General features: G+C 38.7%; 3 protein-coding genes across 4 annotated transcripts; all 3 read left to right on the top strand.

Annotated features, from left to right (window-relative positions):
• The first annotated feature begins 3,310 nt into the window (after positions 1-3,310).
• On the top strand, positions 3,311-10,733 carry LOC101172586 (solute carrier family 2, facilitated glucose transporter member 11). Of its 2 annotated transcripts, none has more exons than XM_023958499.2 (14): positions 3,311-3,364; positions 4,196-4,267; positions 5,962-6,079; positions 6,162-6,260; positions 6,732-6,892; positions 6,981-7,105; positions 7,236-7,365; positions 7,509-7,657; positions 7,848-8,035; positions 8,129-8,239; positions 9,533-9,634; positions 9,705-9,780; positions 9,863-9,990; positions 10,307-10,733. In XM_023958499.2, exons 3-14 carry the CDS (start codon positions 6,008-6,010, stop codon positions 10,493-10,495), a joined length of 1,530 nt encoding a protein of 509 aa, XP_023814267.1. In that variant the 5' UTR covers positions 3,311-3,364; positions 4,196-4,267; positions 5,962-6,007; the 3' UTR covers positions 10,496-10,733. The 2 variants fall into 2 exon arrangements, with proteins under 2 accessions (XP_023814267.1, XP_023814268.1); XM_023958500.2 differs by having other exon boundaries at positions 5,959-6,079.
• Positions 10,734-11,483: 750 nt separating this feature from the next.
• rbm19 (RNA binding motif protein 19) lies at positions 11,484-18,695 on the top strand. The gene is made up of 24 exons (XM_011479201.4): positions 11,484-11,643; positions 11,727-11,909; positions 11,985-12,098; positions 12,275-12,316; positions 12,747-12,990; positions 13,137-13,366; positions 13,442-13,501; positions 13,578-13,656; positions 14,454-14,525; positions 14,796-15,005; positions 15,086-15,216; positions 15,294-15,421; positions 15,505-15,601; positions 15,755-15,865; positions 15,953-16,153; positions 16,264-16,333; positions 16,429-16,568; positions 16,674-16,734; positions 16,884-16,963; positions 17,060-17,115; positions 17,585-17,701; positions 17,778-17,883; positions 18,013-18,133; positions 18,265-18,695. Exons 1-24 carry the CDS (start codon positions 11,608-11,610, stop codon positions 18,345-18,347), a joined length of 2,772 nt encoding a protein of 923 aa, XP_011477503.2. The 5' UTR covers positions 11,484-11,607; the 3' UTR covers positions 18,348-18,695.
• Positions 18,696-19,187: 492 nt separating this feature from the next.
• plbd2 (phospholipase B domain containing 2) lies at positions 19,188-23,500 on the top strand. The gene is made up of 12 exons (XM_004072411.5): positions 19,188-19,451; positions 20,361-20,454; positions 20,533-20,691; positions 20,794-20,894; positions 21,001-21,215; positions 21,557-21,651; positions 21,744-21,904; positions 22,093-22,188; positions 22,314-22,385; positions 22,471-22,623; positions 22,724-22,886; positions 23,012-23,500. The coding sequence occupies exons 1-12, from the start codon at positions 19,243-19,245 to the stop codon at positions 23,180-23,182; spliced, it is 1,689 nt and encodes a 562-aa protein (XP_004072459.1). The 5' UTR covers positions 19,188-19,242; the 3' UTR covers positions 23,183-23,500.
• The last annotated feature ends 49 nt before the right edge of the window (positions 23,501-23,549 follow it).

The following is a 23,549-nucleotide window of genomic DNA, read 5'->3' as shown; positions in this document are numbered from 1 at the left end:
TCCTCAACACAGCTTTTTCTGTCACTTAATTAAAATGATAAAGAAAATGGTATTTGACATTTCATTTTAAGAAAGGTCCCTGGTAAATGTGTAGCAAAATTCATTTAGAAATGTCTTATTTGACAATTAAAATGGATTAACAGAAATGCTTTTTAATTTTCAAAATGTAGCTGCATCAAATGCCTCAAAATTCAAATGTAAAAGCAATATTTCAAAATGCTTTTTCATTTTATACTTAAAACCGCTTATTCTGTGTCATAATTAAAACGAAAATGCAAAGAGGGGATTGCATTTGCAATTTCAAATCCACCCTGCAAAACTTGGAGCAATATTCATTTAGAAAAAGCATTAGCAGAGGGGAGGCGGGGCGATGACGTCACTGCTTTCTCCGTGTGTCCGGCCGCTGACACACACACACACACACGCAGGAGCAGACTGTGTTAGCGGCAGAGAAGACGGCTTTGAGTTGGTTGTGAACTTCTGATGAGTTTCCACAGCTTCTCAGGACTACATAGCAGCATGTCCGCCTTCTGCGGTCCTCCTCCTGACGCACCGCAGACAAGATTTTTTCTGCGGACCGCCAGCTGCCTTCGCAGAGCGGAGCGCGAAGCTCCCGATGATGATAGCTGAAGGCGGAAATGCTGCTGCGATCTGAGAAACCATCAAATGAATTTGTGTTTCCAGTAGTGTCCAGAACAAAATAAAGACTCATGTAATTTCCACATATTTACACATTTATTTGCAGCTTCGCGCTGAATTTGCTGTTTGATGACATCTGGAGCCCCAACAGATTTCACCGTACTAAACGTTGCTGGTTGGACCAAAAACACTCACTCAGCGCGAAGCTGCAGGAGACTATCTTCATAATGTGCTTTTATTACTGTCAATATTATTATTAAGGGCCTGCTCTACTCGATCATATGTTTTTAAATCCGTGCGGTCAGATGACGCTGAAGAAGTTTGGTTGCGATTCACAGCTTCTGATTCACGAGGGAGCTAAAGGAACATTCTGCTGCATTTTTCGCATTAAGATCCAGAAATCCAGGTTTGAGCAGTCCAGGTCCAGCGGTTTGTGAACAGGACCCGGTTTTGGGTGATCTTAATGCGAACACAGACATACCAGGTCTCTCAGCGACAGCTGCCGGACACACGGAGAAAGCAGTGACGTCATCGCCCCGCCTCCCCTCTGCTAATGCTTTTTCTAAATGAATATTGCTCCAAGTTTTGCAGGGTGGATGTTAAAATGCAAATGCAATCCCCTCTTTGCATTTTCGTTTTAATTATGACACAGAATAAGCGGTTTTAAGTATAAAATGAAAAAGCATTTTGAAATATTGCTTTTCCATGTGAATTTTGAGCCATTTGATGCAGCTTCATTTTGAAAATTAAAAAGTATTTCTGTTAATCCATTTTAATTGTCAAATTAGACATTTCTAAATGAATTTTGCTACACATTTACCATGGACCTTTTTTAAAATGAAATGTCAAAATACCATTTTTTTTATCATTTTAATTAAGTGACAGAATAAGCAGTGTTGAGGAAGGAAATGATAAAGCATTTTGAAGTATTGCTTTTTCTTTTTAATTTTGAGTCAAAAAATGCAGCTTCATTTTGAAAATTAAAAAGCATTTCTATTAATCCATTTTAAATGTCAAATTAAACATTTCTAAATGAATTATGCTACACATTTACCATGGAACGTCTTGAAAATGAAATGTCAAATACCATTTTAATTTTAATTAAGTGACAGAATAAGCTGTGTTGAGGAAGGAAAAGAAAAAGCATTTTGGTGGATTGCTTTTTCATTTTCTTTTTTGAGTCAAAAAATGCAGCTTCATGTTGAAAATGAAAAAGCATTTCTGGTTTTGACTTTGCTTTTTATTAATGCTACAGAATTGCTTCCATAGCAGAAAGACTGATTGGGTGGTTAGAAGAGTGCAATGAACAAGTATCTCCAGTAGGTGCCAGTATAAACCCTTTGGGAGATTGTTGACATGTACTTTAAAATCGTAAAAACGCTGTTTCCATAGATCTACAGCCATCTCAACCATGTCGAGGCTCATCGTTAAAAACCTCCCTAACGGGGTAAGTTTGCCATTGATGATTAGCAAACAGTTAGCGCGTCTGCGCTCCTAGGGTGTGTAATGTGTCCTCCTCTGTGTGCAGATGAAGGAGGAGAGGTTCAGTTCCATGTTCGCGGCCTTTGGCACATTGACAGACTGCTCTCTGAAGTTTACCAAAGACGGAAAGTTCCGCAAGTTTGGCTTTGTGGGCTTCAAATCGGAGGAGGATGCGAGCCGAGCCCTGAAACACTTCAATAGGAGCTTCGTGGACACGTCCAGAGTGACAGTACGGCTGCGCGGTTTGGCTAAGGACGCTGTTTGAATTCTTCACGCGTGAACTGCTGTTCTGTTGTTCGTAGGTAGAGATTTGCAAAGCATTTGGAGACCCCACCAAAGGGAAAGCCTGGAGTAAACACACTCAAAGCGCAGGACAGGAGAAGCCCAGTGGTCCTGCTCCCACTGAAGGAAAAAAGGTATGAGAACCTGGTGGGTTCCAGGAAAATACTTCAATCTTTCATTAATTTACTCCAGTAGTACTGTACTCGTATTGTATATCGGACCATTATAAGCAGACATTTGCAACATGTCTAATCATGTATCATTGTATTTTTTGTTTTATTATGTGTTTTTATGTTGCCACTTTCAGAAAAAGAACCAGAAAAAGGACACAGCAATTGGACTTGGAAATGTAAGTAAACAACAGTGAAGTTTTTCTGCCATTTAAATCATCTTATGGCAGTTTTTTTTTATTGTTACATATTGACAGTAAATAATCTGTCAAATTTCCATCTTGTTTCTTCATTCTGTTATGTAGACATTTAATTCTGCGCCTTGCCACAGCAGTTTAATACACTCTAGTTCAACAGCTGTCTTCTATATCCTCTTCACTCTTACCAACCATCCTCAGCTGTTTCTTTTACTACATCTATGAACGTCATCGTTGATCTTCCTATAAGTCTCTGTCCTGATAGCACCAATCTCACCATCCTGTGACCAACATAATCACTTTCATCCCCTTATTGTGTCCAGACCAGCTCCATCTGCTTCAGTGCATTCGTCCCCAAAACATCAAGCATGAGCCTTTTTTCTGATGTTTTCATTCCTTATTTTATTCCTCAGCTTGAGGAGGACCAAGAATTTAAGGAGTTCCTGTCAGTGCATCAGAATCGCAGCCAAGCACCAACCTGGGCTAATGATGCAGTTCAGGGGGCAGCTGATCCTTTACATTTTATTCTGTTACTCACAGATAGAGCCAGCAACAGAGTTCACGGTGAAGCTCAGGGGGGTGCCATTCAAAGAGGTGAGCCTCTTTGTTTCATCCATGGCATTTTTAAGTGTTTCATTTTTCATATTTCACTTTCTGTCAGTAAAGCCTTCGTCACATGCACCCGTACGGGGGACAACCCGTATTGGTGCTGCAGGTTTTTGGTTGTCTGGGTCTGTGGAGGGTCATAGACAGGTGCACCTGCATCTTTAAGGGAGTGCAGGTTTGTCTTGCAGTTTTCTTGTGGCTTGTACTTCATGGGACGTCATGAAAATGGAACGTACCATTGTTGTGCCTGTGTTGTGAAGTATTTGTAAGGATAATGTAAGTTACACTGACTTAGGACGAACAGGTGATTTTGTCGTATGGCACACTCTGGTTGATAAGGTGCGGGCACTGCCTTCTTACTGGCACCGTGCAAATGCTGCACCCACAGGGTGTGCAGGTGATGATGCAAGTGCCTGTAGTATCCCCAAACAAATTACATTCTTAGTTTTTTCCTTTCTAACAGTCAGGCTGCAAGCATGGAGCGTGCAGCTTTTGCTTGAACAGCACTAACAGGCTCCCTGTGCAGGTTTCAGGGAGATTGAAAATGAAAAATCATCAAAGCCCACATCCCACCTACTTCACCGTTACACCACAGAAGAAAATGCGTATGACGATGTTCGCCCCTCGGTGTACACGAGTGGTGTGTGTTTTTTAAAATTTCCTGCAGCCCACCTGCGTGCCCTGTACAGTTTTGCCCCATTTTTGGCCCGTAGACCCCCGCAGGGGCAATTATGACTAACTCATCAGGTGTGATTCAAAAGTCAAAGGAAACATTGAACTCCATGTCTCCTCTGAGATTATGTTTCTATTTTTCTCCAGGTTATGTATATGTGGACTTGCACTCTGAAGAAGAAGTGAATAAAGCCTTAAAGAAGAATAAAGACTACATTGGTGAGATGTTCTTGCTGAATGTGAAATATTTTCAAATGTTAGTTTGTGTCTACATAGAGCCTGTCAACCTTTATTAACCACTAATTAAATATATATTAATAGAAATTAAATATGTGTTTTTATATTACCTGAAATTTCTTTCTGTGGAACTGTCTTTAGCCTCTTCTTCCTGTTGTCGAATTAAAAATTGGACAGTGGATGTAAAACCCAACAAATGATCTGCCATTAAAATGTAACAGAAACATGCTAACATGCTCAGTTACTCTTGTTTTTTTTCCAGGGGGGCGTTAGTTGAATGCAGCTATCTGTTAGACAAGATAGCACAGTATGACGAACTAGAACTTTCAGCATCTCACAACAATGATGAAGATCTGAAAGATGTTGATATTGATCCTGAAATAAATGTTTTTCTATAGTGATAATAGTATAGAGGATCAATTTAATATTGTAAACAAAAATGATAAGTTCTCCATAATCCATTTTTAATAGAACATTGCATGCCAATTTCTATAAAATCAAGAACTACTTGAAAAAGTTTTCACAAAGCTTGAGTATAATTGCAGTCTCAGAAACATGGTTTAAAATGAAAGGAGATACAGTAGAAGAAAATTGTACTAAGTCAAGAATTGATGTTCGTATGTGGAGACTTTAACATACCCACTGAATTTAAATACATACAAAACATCTGAAGAATTTATTAACATCATGCACAGTAATGGCTAACATCCTTTTATATTGACACTATTGAGTTTTGTAAGAGGCATCTTATTACGAAATCTTAGCTTCGTGAGAGAAAAAGCTGAGTTTTTATGATTTTTTATTAACATAAGTGTAGCGCAATCGACCACTTCCTGTTTGGCGGTGACTTACGCAGGCACCATCACATGTACACACATGAAACTGCAGATCATGAGAGAACATCTTTTTGAGCATCTCCAGTTATAATTTCATGCATGTCGGATGAAGCAAAGAGATAAGACAGGTCAGAATGTGACAAAAAATATGTTTTGCAATAACTAGGTTGCACTATGGAGCTCATCCAAGATTGTCAAATTTTTAGAGACATTTGTTATCAGTTGTGTTCGTTGGTGTTGTAGTTTAATTTCATTGGATGTACAGAAAGGAGAAGAAGTTGCAGCATTGATAAAAAATTGACATCAATATAGCAGACTTCCTGTGCAAGTGACATCTTGGTACCAGGAGACTTTTTTTGTATGTTTCCATCTGATGAACATGCCATGTTAAAATCAAGCTTGTACGTTAAAGCATGTGGTGGGACTCGCGAAAACAAATTTTGTAGGTACGCTATCGAGCTGTTTTTGTGCACCCATGCAAGTCTCCCATATAATACGAAATATTTCACGACTCCTGACGCTTGTGCAAAATTTGGTGAGTTTTCGGGTATGTTAAAGGTCGCAAAAATGAGACTCTTTTGTCTGAAGCAAAACGAAAAAAAAAAATAAAGCTAACAGATACAATAGGCTCCTTGCACTACATGCTCGGGCCCTAAAAATGTAGAAAGTAGAATAAAACATAATGGGGAATAAATCAGAGTATCCAATAAGTTCAAATGCAAAAAGGTAACAGAGGGGGCATCTGCTTTTAAAAGCTTCTTCTCTCCATGTGTGATGTTCTGCAGTAAAATCGCTCTTTTTTTATACTTCTATGTACATTCCATCGTTCTATTCAAGCAGAAGCAGAGCGCATGAGTTGTGAGGAAAAAGTGCAGCCAGAGACAAAATGCCTGAGGAGAGTGTGGACGAATGCAAGCCCCTGCTTACTAAAGGAATGAAAGAGTCAAAGCGATTAAAGGTATGTGGGTTAGACTCCCTGCTCTGTGTAATGCAGTTTAATGACACTTGTTAATCATAATCATGCGTGTGTTTTTTTCTAGTTTCCTAACAAATCACTTCTTCTGGCTGCTTTTGCCACCTGCATAGGAGGAACCTTTCAGTGTGGATATAATATATCTGTCATCAATGCTCCCACAATGGTAAAAACGGTGCTACTCCTCATCTGAAACTTGGAAAGTATGGAGTTTTGTTATATTGGGGGAATACCAAACAGGGATGGGAAAGTTAGAAACAGATGAAGACGTCCACCTTACTTCAGTGTGACTGATTGCTTCTAAATGCAGCTTCTCTCTTTTTAATCGCTTTACTGAATGTGAGTTCAGACAATTCCAGGGGACCATGTAACCAGAGAACAATAAAAAAAGCAAAAGTTAACAAGTATTACTTTTACTTTTTTTTTTTTCTCAATCCGATTAAATGAAGTATAATCAGTTATTAAGAAATGTATTTTTTTAGATAACATTATTTTTTTTATTTTAATAAAAATTGAAAACTGTAAAACATCTACATATATGAATTTAGCAAATGACTTTTATTTGTGTTCCTCATCAGAGTGACATATAAAAACTCATCCAGTTTTTATTATTTCATTTTCATTACAATTTCTCCAGCATGTTCAAGCCTTCATTAACCGCACTTGGAGTGATCGTTACCAAGCGAACATATCAGAAAACGCTCTCACTCTTCTCTGGTCCACCATTGTGTCCATATTTACCCTAGGAGGACTTCTGGGAGTTACAATTGGTGGGACTTTGTCTGTTAAGTTGGGGAGGTAAGAAAAAATCAAAAACCTGCTTCTGTGAAAAGCCTCTGTTACCATGTGAGCCATACATTTAGTAGGAAGTGTGGTTTTGCTGCAGGAAAGGAACCCTACTGAGCAATAACTTGTTTTCATTGACGGCTGCTCTGCTGATGGGTTTGAGCTCCTCTGTCGGTTTATTTGAATTTCTCATCATCGGACGTTTTCTGATAGGAATAAATGCAGGTAAATGTTCAAAATAAATGCTCCTTATTTTAAATTACAGTTCACAATCGTACACTGGATATGGAATGTGTCTGCCTTTGTTTTAAAGTAATGTCAATTATTTTGTTTCTTTATTTGTTTGTTCCTGCAGGCATTGGTTTATGTGTTGAGCCCATGTTCTTGGGGGAAATATCTCCTACAGCGTTTCGTGGTGCCCTGGGATCAGGAACTTCCATTTTCCTCACTGTTGGGATTTTATCTGGACAAGTGATGGGCTTAAAGTAATTCCCGAATTCCAAAGTTACATAAACTGTCTTTAAAAATAATTTAGACTTGTGCTGTCAAGCTTTCAACCATGGATGTATTAAGGAATGTGATTACAAAAGTGTTCAAAATGGTGTGATAAGCATGAATATTTCCATAGTGAAGTCCTGGGTGAGGAGCAGTTCTGGCCCTACCTGCTGTCAACCACTTGTATCCCAGCTATCCTGCAACTCCTGATTCTGCCCTGGTTCCCTGAGAGCCCACGCTACCTGCTCATTGATAAAGGAGATGAAGAGGGGTGCAAAAATGGTAAATTGCATCACAAATGCTGCTTCATTGTTTCACCCTCAGAGACAAATGTGGTTCTCAGCAAGTTTGCACATTAAGCAAAATTGTGGTAACGGTGGTTTCACACAGAAACTTTGTGTGTTTCTATATAATAATGTCAGTAGCTTGATCACACCAGGTAAAAGATGACACTTCTCTTCTTTGTGTGCAGCCTTGAGGCAGCTGCATGGTTTAGATGACTGCGACAGTTCGCTGGAAGATATCCAAAAAGAGAAGAGCAACTTAGAAGGTTTTCAAGCTAAAAAGCCCTGGGAGCTGTTTGCTGATCGCAGTTTGCGCTGGCAGCTTCTCACCATTATTGTCATCAACATGGCCCAGCAGCTAAATGGCGTCAATGCTGTACGTCTGACCTACGCCCAGTGATCAAATTGATAAGAAAATAAGAGTTGTTATGTATTTCTTAATAAGTTTCATTGTTTTTATTTACTGTAGATGTACTTCTATGCAGATTATGTCTTCCTGCAGTCTGGCATTCCACTTGATAGAAAACCGTATGCCACTGTGGGCACTGGTGCCTGTGAATGCTTCACTGCTTTGACATGTGTAAGGACTGAATTTACCATAATACGCATTCTAGTTTTAAGTATTTCAACTTTGTTTTTTAATGTTAATAAATAGTAAAGCAACTAAAAAGCTGTAGTTTACGACGGAGTTTTAGGGCCAGTTTTCAAAAATACAATTATTTTTTAAATTACGACTTTTAAGTCGTAAATTTACGAGAAAGAAAGTCATAACTGTTCAATTACGAGATTTTAAGTCGTAAATTTACGAGAAAAAAATCATAAATTTACGACTTAAAATCTCGTAAATTTACGGGAAAAAATTCATAGATTAACAAGGAGAAAACACAGAAGTTGTCTGTTTATCGGAGCCTAGCTTGAAGATGAAATTAATATGTGGAGCCTTTTGTGAGGCTTTATTTCTGGATAGGTTTAAAAATCAAAGAGATTCTGAACCTTTTTTGTTAGTCAAAATCAGATTATTTTCAGTGGAGCCAGTCCAGGGTTCAGTGTCGGTAAAGGAGAGTTTCATATGTAAAATAAGGAGCTCAGAGACACGTTTGGGTGTAGAGAACTGCTGCAGCCTTTATTTTCCTTTTCATTCACACACCCTGAAGTTCATTTGTCACCTTACATCATGGACCTGTCATCCGAACATCAATGCGGAAGTAAACAGTTATATATCCCCCTTCCTCCAGATGAAAGGTCCCGTTTCAGCATAAAACAATAAAGAGGAATGAAAATAGTCCATTACGTTAGCATTAGAGAGTTGAAAATGCCAAAAAGTGCTCCTCCTCAGACGGAAGCGTCACACAAACGTAGAGATCTTGTCTTTGGTGAAGGAAGAAAGGATTGAAGTGGACAGCTGCCTGCAGGGATACCTCATGATCGGGTTGCAGAGATCATGCAAACCACCCATCAATAAAAAAAAACATTGATAAATCATAAATCAAACAAATGAGCTTCCAAACATTTGGAAATTTATCAATAAACATTCAGCTCACCTGTTCCATTGAGTTTAGAAGGGCTGCTCTGCTGCTGCGCGGCATTCACCTGCTGCTCTGCACGCTCACTTCCACTTTAATCTCGTAAATTTACAAGTTTTTTTCTCATAAATTTACGACTTAAAATCTCGTAATTTCACTTTTTTTTCAAAATCTTTCAAAAATGATGCAAAATGAAACGGTCCATAACAAACAAACAAAAAACATTCAGTTACGTGGAAATAGATTATCCAGTTTAAATATAATGTAGTGCTTCTTTTGTTACACCCCGTGAGATTCTAGTAAAGCTCCATAAATGTTTGTGGTCTGGTGACTTGCTGTGTGCCTTACAGGGTTTGCTCATTGAATGTCTTGGAAGAAAAGTGCTCATCACCGGAGGATACATCCTCATGAGCATCTGCTGTATTTTTTTCACGCTGACACTGGCTTTTCAGGTAATCGTACAGACATGCAGAATCCCTGATTCATATTTCTTGTCCATGATTGGCTCTCTCTTCGTCTCAGAATGTCAGTCCGGTCTTCCCATACCTGAGTGTGGCCTGTGTTTTCGCTTTTGTCCTGAGTTTTGGCTTGGGGCCTGGTGAGTACATTGAAAGCTTTCTTTACTGTCATTTTGATGAGTTACTTGAGGGTTTCTCTCTATTGGTTCTTCTTTTATGAAGGTGGTGTGACTAACATCCTGAACAACGAGCTGTTCACACAGACTGCTCGGCCTGCAGCGTTCGTGATCGCAGGAACAGTGAACTGGCTCAGCTTCTTCCTCGTTGGCCTGCTCTTTCCATTTATTGTGGTGGGTGTTCAGTCTTTAGAAAACATTGTTCTAATATTACAGTTAAATAAAAATAAGTTTCTCTCACAGAATATATTTTTGTTTGTTTTTTTCACCAACACTATATTCTTATTTTCCCAAATTGAAAATGTGTATTTGTTTTTTATTTTGTCTAAATTTTCACTTCATCTCCTGATATCTATTAAAAATCATAAAGGTGATGTGTTTTTTCTGTTTACATGCAGTATGTGCTGCTGTATAAATATGCTTAACTCAAAAGTAAAACCTAAAAGTCTATTCAAATTCTCAAAAGCTACTTTCTATTTATTTTTCACAGATTGGACTGCAGCACTACTGTTTCCTTGTCTTTTTTGTTGTCTGCTCCAGTGTAGCTATTTATATTTTACTCGTCGTTCCTGAGACCAAGAACAAAACTTTCGTGGAAATCCAGAATGAGTTCAAGTCATCCGAAAAGGCCAGCACCTCTGAGGGATCAGGAACCACTCTGCTATCTACCTGTTTGTGAAATTTGTCTGACTATAGGGCCTCGGAACCACGAGTAATTTTTGATTCTCAAAAGGACGAACAAAAAAGATAAAAGTCCAATAATCACAAAAAGTTAGTGGTGAAACAAAATCCTGATATTTTAAAGTATCTTTGAAATCGTTTTAAACATGTTTCTGTTTTGTGTAACACTTGGATATTACTCATGTATGCAGCCTTGAGTATCGAAATGTTTCATTAAAACGAATACAACAAAAGAATTTTGCATGAAGTTGATTTTACTATAGCATAACACTTTAGCTTTCTAATCTGTGTTCATGATATGTTGAACACTGCAATCACTGATGTGCTTGTCATGTTTGTTTTGACTGTGAAAAAAGAAACTAACATTAGTAATTTATAACAGTGAGAATTGGTTTAACAGCAGGTGCCCACTGTAAATCAGATCCATCAATCACAAATTCACCTCAGAATAACTTCAGTATTTAGCAGTAACTAAAGAAGTGTTCGGCTCACTTAATGTCACAACTGGCTCACTTCTGGGCACTTGTTAAAATTAGATCACAACATCAATAGTCTCTTTTTGTTGTCTTTTTTGTGACAAATACAGAGCAGCCGTGGTGCATATGTTGATATGTGTCTTGCCCAAAGACACTGAACCCCACTTTGCCTCTGGTGGATGGTTGGAGCCAGTGTTTGTCAGTGTTTAAATGTGTGTGTGAATGCGTGATTGGACCTGTGACTCTAAAGTGCTTTGGGCCTTTGAAGAAGGTAGAAAAGCACTTCACAAGCATTTACCATGTGATATTATTTATTATATTGTTAGTTAGTTAGTTAGTTAGTTAGTTAGTTAGTTAGTTAGTTAGTTAGTTAGTTAGTTAGTTAGTTAGTTAGTTAGTATGCAGAAAGATTGATTGGGTGGTTTGAAGAGTGCAATGAACAAGTGTCTCCAGTAGGCGCCAGTATAAACCCTTCAGGAGATCCGAACTACTCCTATAAAACTATAGAAGAAAAGCAATCGACAGGCTCCTCCCACTCAAAATGGCGGTGTAGGGAACCGTGCATGCTTGTTTGTTGACATGTACTTTAAAATCGTAAAAACGCTGTTTCCATAGATCTACAGCCATCTCAACCATGTCGAGGCTCATCGTTAAAAACCTCCCTAACGGGGTAAGTTGGTCATTGATGATTAGCAAACAGTTAGCGCGTCTGCGCTCCTAGGGTGTGTAATGTGTCCTCCTCTCTGTGTGCAGATGAAGGAGGAGAGGTTCAGTTCCATGTTCGCGGCCTTTGGCACAGTGACAGACTGCTCTCTGAAGTTTACCAAAGACGGAAAGTTCCGCAAGTTTGGCTTTGTGGGCTTCAAATCGGAGGAGGATGCGAGCCGAGCCCTGAAACACTTCAATAGGAGCTTCGTGGACACGTCCAGAGTGACAGTACGGCTGCGCGGTGTTTGGCTTAGGACGCTGTTTTGACGCTTCACGCGTGAACTGCTCTTCTATTGTTCGTAGGTGGAGATTTGCAAAGCATTTGGAGACCCCACCAAAGGGAAAGCCTGGAGTAAACACACTCAAAGCGCAGGACAGGAGAAGCCCAGTGGTCCTGCTCCCACTGAAGGAAAAAAGGTATGAGAACCTGATGGGTTCCAGGAAAATACTTCAATCTTTCATTAATTTACTCCAGTAGTAGTACTGTACTCGTATTGTATATCGGACCATTATATGCAGACATTTGAAACATGTCTAATCATGTATCATTGTATTTTTTGTTTTATTATGTGTTTTTATGTTGCAACTTTCAGAAAAGGAACCAGAAAAAGGACACAGCAATTGGACTTGGAAATGTAAGTAAATAACAGTGACGTTTTTCTGCCATTTAAATCATCTTATGGCAGTTTTTTTTTATTGTTACATATTGACAGTAAATAATCTGTCAAATTTCCATCTTGTTTCTTCATTCTGTTATGTAGACATTTAATTCTGCGCCTTGCCACAGCAGATAATACACTCTAGTTCAACAGCTGTCTTCTATATCCTCTTCACTCTTACCAACCATCCTCAGCTGTTTCTTTTACTACATCTATGAACGTCATCGTTGATCTTCCTCTAAGTCTCTGTCCTGATAGCACCAATCTCACCATCCTGTGACCAACATAATCACTTTCCTCCCCTTATTGTGTCCAGACCAGCTCCATCTGCTTCAGTGCATTCGTCCCTAAAACATCAAGCATGAGCCTTTTTTCTGATGTTTTCATTCCTTATTTTATTCCTCAGCTTGAGGAGGACCAAGAATTTAAGGAGTTCCTGTCAGTGCATCAGAATCGCAGCCAAGCACCAACCTGGGCTAATGATGCAGTTCAGGGGGCAGCTGATCCTGAGAGGGGGCCAGCAAAGTCCAAGAAGAAGAAGAAATCTGCTTCTGATGACTACCTCAACTTTGATTCAGACCAATCAGAGGATGAAGACAGATCTCTGGATGATGATGATGATGATCATAATGATGATGATAATAATGAAGGTTGAGTTTTTCTTTCTTACCAAACACTATAAACACTATCATTTTTTGTTTATGTCCTTTGGAATTAGTCTAAACTGTGAGAATGTTTTATGAAATAGAGCTTAAATGTGAAATGATAAATTAATTGTGAAAACTGTTGTTTCCAGCTGGAGCTAAGGAAGCTTTGAAGTCTGGCTTGTCTGATATGGACTACCTCCGCTCAAAAATGGCACCAATAGAGGACACCAAGGATGAAGATGAAGACAACGATGACGACAGTGCAGTTCAGCACGCAAACAGCGCCTATGAAAGTGGGGACAGAGAAAACACAGCGAAGACCAAATCCTCCTCTGAGAGCATGAGGCCGAGCAAAGCAAAGAAAACTGCCACACAGGAGGTCCTCAATGAGACAGATTATTTGACGCCCTTTTTGTTGTTCCTGTTTGTTTACATCTGCTTCTGTTACTCACAGATGGAGCCAGCAACAGAGTTCACGGTGAAGCTCAGGGGGGTGCCATTCAGCGTCAAAGAGGTGAGCCTCTTTGTTTCATCCATGGCATTTTTAAGTGTTTCATTTATTTTGAACCTTTTCCTATAAAAATCGCCAGCAACAAATCAAAGAGTTCATGACCCCGCTGAGGCCTGCAGCAATCAGGATTGGGAAGAACGAAAGTGGACAGAGAACAGGTCAGTTTCTGAGAATATTTCACTTTCTTTCAGTAAAATCTTCATCACAAGCACCTGTACGGGGGATGACCTGCATTGGTGCTGCAGGTTTTTGGTTGTCTGGGTCTGTGGAGGGTCATAGACAGGTGCAGCCGCATCTTTAAGGGAGTGCAGGTTTGTCTTGCAGTTTTCTTGTGGCTTGTACATCATGGGACGTCATGAAAATGGAACGTACCATTGTCGTGCCTGTGTTGTGAAGTATTTGTAAGGATAATGTAAGTTACACTGACTTAGGACAAACGGGTGATTTTGTCGTATGGCACACTCTGGTTGATAAGGTGCGGGCACTGCCTTCTTACTGGCCCCATCCAAATGCTGCACCCACAGGGTGTGCAGGTGATGATGCAAGTGCCTGTAGTATCCCCAAACAAATTACATTCTTAGTTTTTTCCTTTCTAACAGTCAGGCTGCAAGCATGGAGCGTGCAGCTTTTGCTTGAACAGCACTAACAGGCTCCCTGTGCAGGTTTCAGGGAGATTGAAAATGAAAAATCATCAAAGCCCACATCCCACCTACTTCACCGTTACACCACAGAAAAAAACACGTATGACGATGTTCGCCCCACGGTGTACACGAGTGGTGTGTGGTTTTTAAAATTTCCTGCAGCCCACCTGCGTGCCCTGTACAGTTTTGCCCCATTTTTGGCCCGTTGACACCCGTAAGGGCAATTATGACTAACTCATCAGGTGTGATTCAAAAGTCAAAGGAAACATTGAACTCCATGTCTCCTCTGAGATTATGTTTCTATTTTTCTCCAGGTTATGTATATGTGGACTTGCACTCTGAAGAAGAAGTGAATAAAGCCTTAAAGAAGAATAAAGACTACATCGGTGAGATGTTCTTGCTTGATGTGATATATTTTCAAATGTTAGTTTGTGTCTACATAGAGCCTGTCAACCTTTATTAACCACTAATTAAATATATATTAATAGAAATTAAATATGTGTTTTTATATTACCTGAAATTTCTTACTGTGGAACTGTCTTTAGCCTCTTCTTCCTGTTGTCGAATTAAAAGTTGGACAGTGGATGTAAAACCCAACAAATGAATGTAACAGAAACATGCTAACATGCTAAAGTACTCTTGTTTTTTTTTTTCAGGGGGGCGTTACATTGAAGTCTTCAAAGTTGATCACAGTGGAGGGAAGGCAAAGAAGGACCCAAAAGACAAAGAACCGGACTTTAACTTTACCAGGAAGCTGAAGGAAGATGAGGAGGAAGAGGATGTTTCAGAGACCGGTCGACTATTTGTCAGAAACCTTCCTTACACATGTACAGAGGAAGACATCAGAGAGCTTTTTAGTAAACATGGTAAATCATAAAAGGGAATATAGAAATGAAGATTCCACTGCTACAGGGTTTTTACTTTTATACATCTTTGATATTTACAGGTCCTTTGTCTGAGGTGCTGTTTCCTATTGACAATTTAACCAAAAAGCCTAAAGGATTTGCTTTTGTCACTTATATGATACCTGAGAATGCTGTAACGGCTCTTGCTCAGCTTGACAGACATGTATTTCAGGTAAGCATTGGTGGTAAATCATATCTTTATCATTTTTATGACTTGATATGGTTTAAATAAGTTTTTGGGTGTTTTAGGGTAGAATGCTTCACCTTCTCCCATCCACGGTGAAGAAGGAAAACCCTGAGTCCTCCGATGCTGGTGGTCCTGGTTCCTCGTCATACAAACGGCAAAAAGATGCCAAAAATAAAGCCTCGAGTTCCAGGTATACGCGATAAGATTACAATTCGTTTTAGCTAACTTTCTTCTCATTCTTGTTTTAAATAATATTCATGTGCTTCTGTTCAGTTCACACAACTGGAACACTTTGTTTCTGGGTACAAATGCAGTGGCAGATGCCATAGCTGAAAAATACAACACAACTAAAAGTCAAGTATTGGATCATGTGAGTGATTTCGTTGTTTAATTTGCGCTACCTTGATTTTTTTTTTTCTTATTGACTGTGCAACTTCTGGAGATCTAATGTTTTTACTTATTATTTTATTTTTATTGTAATGAAGCTTTCCCCTGTTTATGAACCGCTTGCTCTCCTCTGCAGGAGTCAAAAGGAAGCTTAGCAGTCCGGATGGCTCTGGGAGAAACCCAAATTGTCCAGGAAACGAGACAATTCCTTCTGGAGAACAGTGTCTCTTTGGATTCCTTCAGCCAGGTCTTTCACTTTAATCTTGTCTGCTGAACTCTGAAAACGTACGTTTGAATTTCTACATCCTCTTAATGTCCTTCCCGGTCTCTACAGGCAGCTGCAGCGAGGAGCACAACTGTGATCCTGGTCAAAAACCTTCCGGCTGGAGTGACCACCTCTGAGCTGGAAGAGCTTTTCTCCCCTCATGGCTCTTTGGGTCGAGTGCTGCTCCCACCATCAGGACTCACTGCCATCATAGAGTTTCTAGAGCCCACTGAAGCCAAACGGGCCTTTACAAGGCTGGCTTACAGCAAGGTGCGTGATCTGTCACCCGCGTCTCTTCGTTGACACTGTGTTGATGAGACTTTCAGCATCACGACAGGTCAATTCATCTGCCTTCTTTTATTGTTTTTCATCCCTGATAGTTTCATCATGTTCCTCTGTATTTGGAGTGGGCACCTGTTGGGGTGTTTGTTGCAGATCAACAGAAAACAGGTATAAACAATCAAATACACCTTACCACCTTTTTAAAGGTTTTGGCAGACTGGAAATTGAAATAATAAGAATAATTTCACATCTGTGTAACAAAGTGTCGAACAAAGAAGAAACTGTAAAAGAAAAAAAAGACTTGGAAAAAGAAGAGGAAGATGAGGAAGAGGACGCTGTCCCTGGATCCACACTTTTCATTAAGAATCTTAGTTTTATCACAACTGAGGAAAAACTGCAGGAGGTAAGATAGTTAATCAAATCATTCAGTTATACTCATATTTAAAAATGACTATTCCTGAAAGCTGATAGTGAAGATGCTAAACAAATATATATTCATTTCATGCAGACATTCTCTAAGTGTGGCAAAGTCAAATTCTGCAGCATCTCTAAGAAGAAAGATAAATCTGGTAAATGAACATAAATGGAATACACGCCTTTAATTATATTTGTTTTAGGTCAATCTACCCAAGATCTCATTAATTTGAAGAAATTGCGTATAATGTAAATTAACATTGTCAGCTTCACACCTTCCCTACCTTTTTGTTTTGACCTCCAGGTAAACTGTTGTCTATGGGTTACGGCTTTGTCCAGTACCAGTCAGCAGAGGGGGCACAGAAAGCCCTGAGGCAGCTACAGGTACAATTCCCACATCAGCTCATCAACACACAGCTTTACACTGAAACCAACATTTTGTATTTACTTATTTTTTTCTCCTTTTAAACACTTTTCCAGCACTGCTCTGTAGATGATCACAAGCTAGAACTAAAGATCTCTGACAAAGCAACCAGGTAAGATTGTGACTGACAAAGGTTTTGTTCTATTTCACATCACGCCTGTTCTGCAGCAGCTCCATTGGTTTCCTATCGCACATCAGGTTACATACAAAAGACTTCTCCTAACTTGTAAATCTATCCACAATCTTGCCCCTACATACCTGTCTGACCTTCTTCACGTTGCCACACCCACCCATCCCTCAAATCCTTCCTTCAACCTATCCCCACTCCTTGCCTCGTCACTATGGGGAGCAGAGCATTCAGCCACTTTGACCTCCAAAACATTGGCTCTCTCCTTCAATTCACTAAGAAGTTAAAAACCCATCTTTTCCGAATTGCATACTCCCCCCATAACTTGACTGCCATGGCCTATTTTATAATGGTATGTTTAACAGTTGTCAGTTTCTGAGGTATAAAGGCCATTTAATTATAAATGTGAAATCCTGCTTGCAGTGCATTCTGATCTTTTTTCTCCTTTGCACAGAGCTACTGAGACGTCCCGTAAGAAGAAGCAAGCTGAGAAGAAGCAAACAGGGTCTAAGATCCTGGTGCGCAACGTTCCCTTCCAGGCCACTGTCAGGGAGATTCGAGAGCTTTTCTGGTACTAGTAACACATCTTTATCTGTTTCTCTTTTAATGACTTGTTTTAATGAGTTTTTTCCCTTCTGTCTGTTTAGTACATTTGGGGAACTGAAGACGGTTCGTCTTCCAAAAAAAGCAGCCGGTTCAGGGAACCACAGAGGGTTTGGATTTGTCGATTTTATCACCAAACAAGATGCTAAGGTTTGTTAAGATTTGATTTCTGCTAAACCTTTAAATGTATTTTTCATACATATTTTTCGAAGTATTAAGGTGTCATGTTGTGCAGGAATTCTAATTGGCTGTCTTTTGTGTTGGTTTTGTTTTTGGTAGAAAGCCTTTGCTGCCCTCTGCCACAGCACTCATCTGTATGGGCGACGTCTTGTACTGGAGTGGGCAGATGCTGAGGAAACGGTGGAGGCACTAAGGCGAAAAACAGCCGAACATTATCACGGTAGCGCTATTTAAAAATAACAGAATAAAATCTAATTTAAAAAAAACTAAGTTATTTATAAGAATAGCTAAATCAGTAAAAAGGTAGAAACCTCATTTACTTTTAATTCAAGTTTTCCCTTTTTGTTTCAGTGTCTGCCAAAAAGAGCCGGCAATCTAAAGTTTTGGAAGGAATTATGGAGACGATGGAAACTGAAGGACGGACTGAAAATTGAGGACTATGATACAGAAAACTCCTCTTATCAACAATTTTCCTGTTCTTTATTTGGTAGACACAGATGTGCGAGCAAATTAGGTTGAAAGTTTTTGGCTTCTGTTATCTCCTTCATTGCCTGTGTTTTATTAAAAAAAGGCTTCTGCTGAAAGACTGCATGACTAATATTGTGCATATTTTTTATAAAGATTGATTCTATTATTCTTATGTTGTCTTCTTCATTTTTATAAAAATTAAGTCTTTTTCATTGCAACATATGAACTTTATCACTTCTTTCCTGTTATATAGTAAAAAAAATATTGCAACTACATTTATTTTAACTTCTGATCAATAAAAACACCAGCAAGTATATTGTATGTCTAGCTTTATTGCATGTAGATATTTGGGGAATTTTTTATTTTTATTTTCTGAAACCCTCTTTCTTTGAATAGAGATTGTGGGTTCTTTTTTTGTCGTTTTTTGTCCCAATGAAGAAATTGAATTTTAGAAATAATGAAATGAAGTCTATTAGTTAAGAGATGGCTATAGTGAATATTTCCTGATGGATAGCTTTAATAAATCTAGTAAATCTTTACAGTTGATTTGGAAAAAAAAAAGTAGTAAAACAAAACCAAAGCTGTTACAATTCCCCTTTTGTTTAACGAGTCCAACTTAGATGAACACTCCCATTTCTCAAGTAAAAAAATAACACTTAGTGGTAAAATGGAGAAAGATATTAGAAGTTTTTATACATATATATTTGTAAGCCATTGATTAAAATGGTCTAATTTATAGCTTTTCCCCTCATGAATACACATTTTTGTATGCGTCACATGGGTCTTTTACTTTGAAAAACCGGTGGTTTGGTTTAATCAGGTGATCCGGTCACATGAATCACGTGACTTTTTCATGTCAACATGGCTTTCAGGCAAAACAAGACGGTCTGCGCAAAAATGTCAACATTTATGAAGAGTTTGTTAGTGCTGGGTCTTTTCTGGGGCTGTGGTCGAGCTGAAATCCGATCCGCAGTAATTGATAAAGGCAGCGGAAAGTTGACCGTCGTCGAAGGCTATCATGAAGGCTTTGTCGCCTGGGCGAACTTCACCAACGACATCGAAACCTCAGGGTGAGTGAATCGATGTTTACGTTACGAAGCTTCAGTCAGCCTGGCACCGCTTCTTTCTCATTTCCCCGTTACTCCTAAACAAGGAAGGGAATTTTAGTGATGTTTTTCATCACGGTTCCTTTTCAGCTCGTAATCCGATTTTGTCGTAGTTCTGTACAAACTAGTGTTATAAAGTAGGATGTAATAATGTTGTGCGTTTGCTGAGAAAAAAAACTTAACTTTAGGCTAATTGTGTCTTTTAAGATAGACGTATTTGACTCTGGAAACAACTTTTTTAAAAATCTGAAATGTGGTTGTAGACAAACTTTGAACGTTCTTGTAAAACGGAAGTTTCAAAGACACAATACAAAACATTACAAGAATAAAATGACAGGACAATTTACACAAATTATCAAGACAATACTTATTGTTGTAATTTACAAATTATAATAATATTATAATTGACAAAGATCAAGAAATCACCAGTACAAGCCTCTTTAAGCATTGCAAAAATAACAAAAGACATTTTTTAAAATGAAATCTTGAGTCCCTTCAATTATTATCTGTCAATTATTATTGTGTATGTCAGCCCACCTGGGCCTTCAGCACCCTGACCTTTACCCAAATCTGTGCTGTTTCCATGCTATGGCAAGATGAAATTCTTATTTTTGGAAAATGTATTAATAATACCCTATCAATACTGAAACAGTTTGAAGTACGTATTTTACAGCCTTTCACTCTACTGTTCTAACACCCTTCCAAGGTCTTCTGCCCCCCTTTCACTTCCCCATATCAAATATTCTAGCTCCACCACTGAGTTTGAGCCATAGAGGTTTTATTTAGCTGATTCTCATCATGACTTTGCATCATTTTTTTATCACTACTGTCATATTTTTGAGGTTTGGCATTTCCTCTTGTGCTGTCTTTCAGTTGGTCCTTCTTGGAGATCACTACCAGCAGTCAGTACAACGACAGAATCCAGGCTTATGCTGCTGGTGTGGTTGAGGCTGCAGTTACCTCAGAGGTCAGCGTGAATCCTGCTGAAAACTCAAATGACCTTTTTGTGTTTATGTGCTTCTTAACCTGTGAATCTTTGATCCAGCTCATCTATAAACACTGGATGAACACTTTGATGGGTTACTGTGGACCCTTCGTGTCTGATTCGAGTTACTGTGAGCGCCTTAAGGCTTTCATTAAAGCCAACTTGGAGTGGATGCAGGAGCAAATAGAGAAACAACCGACATCACCCTACTGGTATCAGGTATGTGAGGAAAAAAACAATTCTATTCATATCCATGTTTGAGATGATATGGTAAGTATTGTTTTAGTACATATGTCAGACAATTTGCTTCCTGTTTTCCAGGCACATTTAGTTCTCCTACAGCTGAAAGGTCTGGAAGATGGCTACAACGATCAACTATCTTTTCCAACAGGCCACTTCTCCATCAATCCAATGGGATTCATGTCAGTATTTATTTCCACTTTGTGTAATTTGACTGCTTAAATAAATATCTTTACTTCTAACAGTTCCTTTTTATCAATATGTTTTTCTCCATCTTCTTCCAACTAGACTTTTTCAGATGGGTGGAGACATTGAAGACTTGGAGTCGGCTCTGAATAAATCAAGTCAAACTCGACCTCTTGGCTCTGGCTCCTGCTCAGCTCTCATTAAACTGCTGCCAAACAATAAGGACCTGTTTGTGTCCCATGACACCTGGAACACTTACCAAGCCATGCTGCGAATCATGAAGAAATACAGATTTGCCTTCAAAGCATCCTCTTCGGGTAGTTTAGCTTGTTCACAGTGATCACTATTACTTAGAGTTAAAAAAGTCCATATAGGTTAGAACAATTTGCATTATTTACTGTCTCATATTTTTCTTTCTACTTTTCTAATGACAGTGGACACACATGTTATTCGTCTGCTAATCTGCATGCAAAACGGATACAATCAGGCCAGTTTCCAGTAGAGAAGGTTGTTAACAATTTTTAGGAACTTATTTTAAAAAGAAAAAAGAAAAGATTATTACCACTGTTTAAAAGTTGGTCTGAGTCTTGACTAATGTACATACACTTCCTGAGAGTCATGCTTGACAACAGTTTAATTACCATGTGCCCGTTTTTAGGCAATGACCCTCTTCCTGGAGGAACTCAGGCCTTTTCATCTTATCCTGGAGCTATCTTCTCTGGAGATGACTTCTACATTCTAAGCAGTGGTTTAGTAAGAGCATTTTGAATGGCAATGACTTTTGGAATAACTACAATTTAAAAGAAAGATAAATAGCAAAAATGAAAATGCTGTTTTGTCTACAGGTTACACTGGAAACCACTATTGGCAACAGCAACTCTACCCTCTGGAAGTTTGTTCAGCCGACTGGAACTGTCATGGAATGGCTACGGAACATCGTCGCTAATCGACTGGCCACCACTGCCAAGGAGTGGGCTGAGATATTTAGGAAATACAACAGTGGGACGTAAGTTTTACAAATGATTTGTCTTATGTTTAATTTTTTCTTATGTGAAGGCATAGAGAGATCACTTTTCTCTTCAGGCTAACGGTTTATTCTGTGAAATGTTGACTTAAAGCCTTTTTTTTTAGTTATTATTTACTCATAAGTCAAAGGTTAATGCAAAATCTGGTCTGACTTGTGTGAGTTTTTAGGTACAACAACCAGTGGATGATTGTCAACTATAACCACTTCACACCCGGGAAAACAGACATTAAAGAAGATCTTTTTGTTGTATTGGAGCAGATTCCGTAAGTCTTTATTGTCAATTTTTATAGCAAAATAAAAGAAAAAATTGACTTTTGTGTGATAAATCTGCAGCCCTTTGACCACTTGACTACTTACAAAAACCACCTCTTATCTTGCAATGCTGCAGGGGACTTGTTGTTTACAGTGATAAGACTCAAGAACTGCTGAGGAATGGATACTGGGCCAGTTTTAACATACCGTAAGCAACTGCTTTGGAGACACTGCAACACATACATTTGCACCCCAGAATTCAATTTTTTTCTTTTTTTTTGTATGTTTACCAGGTACTATGAGGAAATTTTTAATGCAAGTGGCTGCAATGAGCTTGTTGAGAAATTTGGCCCATGGTTCTCCCTAGACCAGAATCCTCGAGCACAAATATTCAGGAGGAATCAGACACAAGTCACAGATTTGGATTCCATGATTCGTCTAATGAGGTATTGTTTGTGAAATTGAAGTTAAAACATATTTGATTTTTCTTGTTAAACTGTAAATATAATTTTACAATATGTGTGATGTATCCTGTTTTCTACTTAGATATAATAACTTTAAAGAAGATCCATTATCAATGTGTGAAGGCTGTAATCCACCTCAGAATGGAGAGAATGCCATTTCGGCCCGTTCAGACCTGAATCCAGCAAATGGAACGTACCCATTTGGTGCCCTAAAGCAAAGATCACATGGAGGAACAGACATGAAGGTGTTTATTTGATGTCACATCAAATAGTTCTCAGTTTAGCCATCCTGTCTCCAACATCTCTTTTAAGATAAAAAATTACCTTGATTTTATGTTTTACTCCTATCAATTTTTCCTTTCCTATGCAGATGACTTCTTTTGGAATGTTCAAAGAGTATGGCATGATTGCAGTAAGTGGACCAACCTGGGACCAACTGCCACCCTTCCAGTGGAGCACTTCACCCTACAAAGATCTGGTGCATATGGGCCATCCGGATGTTTGGAATTTCAAGCCTATAAAAGTCACCTGGACCCCTTGATTGATATTATGCTTGTATGCATTTAGCATTATATACAAAATCAGCTTTGATGGGTTTAAGCCTGCTTTAGCATAAAACAGTTGAATGATTTATCTGTAATTGAAAAATTGTGATTATACTGATTTTAATTGCTATTACAATGTTTCATTTTGCACAAAAGATTGAGTGATTTACAATCTTGCCAAGAAGTGTTGCTATTGTTTGGGATGTACCACTTTAATTTGAAAATGTTTTTTTTATTTTTTATCTTATTTTCATAAGAAATGTATGTTTTAATATGTACTTAATAAATAAAACCCATGATTATTTTTTGATAAACATGGTGACTACACATACACTACAAGCATTTAGTTGTTATCCTTATCAC

The sequence above is a fragment of the Oryzias latipes genome, chromosome 9 (genome assembly GCF_053564925.1).
Source record: "Oryzias latipes strain Hd-rR chromosome 9, Olatipes_Hd-rR_3.1".
In the NCBI taxonomy this organism is placed as follows: domain Eukaryota; kingdom Metazoa; phylum Chordata; class Actinopteri; order Beloniformes; family Adrianichthyidae; genus Oryzias; species Oryzias latipes.
This window is presented reverse-complemented; position numbering and strand designations above follow the sequence as displayed.

Excerpts from the sequence above, each read along its gene's own strand:
- plbd2 (XM_004072411.5), top strand. The coding sequence starts at position 19,243 with ATGGCTTTCAGGCAAAACAAGACGGTCTGCGCAAAAATGTCAACATTT. Across the intron at positions 20,455-20,532 it reads AGGCTGCAGTTACCTCAGAG|CTCATCTATAAACACTGGAT; the intron begins GTCAGCGTGAAT and ends TCTTTGATCCAG. Across the intron at positions 22,386-22,470 it reads TGGGCCAGTTTTAACATACC|GTACTATGAGGAAATTTTTA; the intron begins GTAAGCAACTGC and ends TATGTTTACCAG.
- rbm19 (XM_011479201.4), top strand. The coding sequence starts at position 11,608 with ATGTCGAGGCTCATCGTTAAAAACCTCCCTAACGGG. Across the intron at positions 11,910-11,984 it reads TGGACACGTCCAGAGTGACA|GTGGAGATTTGCAAAGCATT; the intron begins GTACGGCTGCGC and ends TATTGTTCGTAG. Across the intron at positions 16,154-16,263 it reads CAAGGCTGGCTTACAGCAAG|TTTCATCATGTTCCTCTGTA; the intron begins GTGCGTGATCTG and ends CATCCCTGATAG.
- LOC101172586 (XM_023958499.2), top strand. The coding sequence starts at position 6,008 with ATGCCTGAGGAGAGTGTGGACGAATGCAAGCCCCTGCTTACTAAAGGA. Across the intron at positions 8,036-8,128 it reads AGCTAAATGGCGTCAATGCT|ATGTACTTCTATGCAGATTA; the intron begins GTACGTCTGACC and ends TATTTACTGTAG. Across the intron at positions 9,991-10,306 it reads TGCTCTTTCCATTTATTGTG|ATTGGACTGCAGCACTACTG; the intron begins GTGGGTGTTCAG and ends TATTTTTCACAG.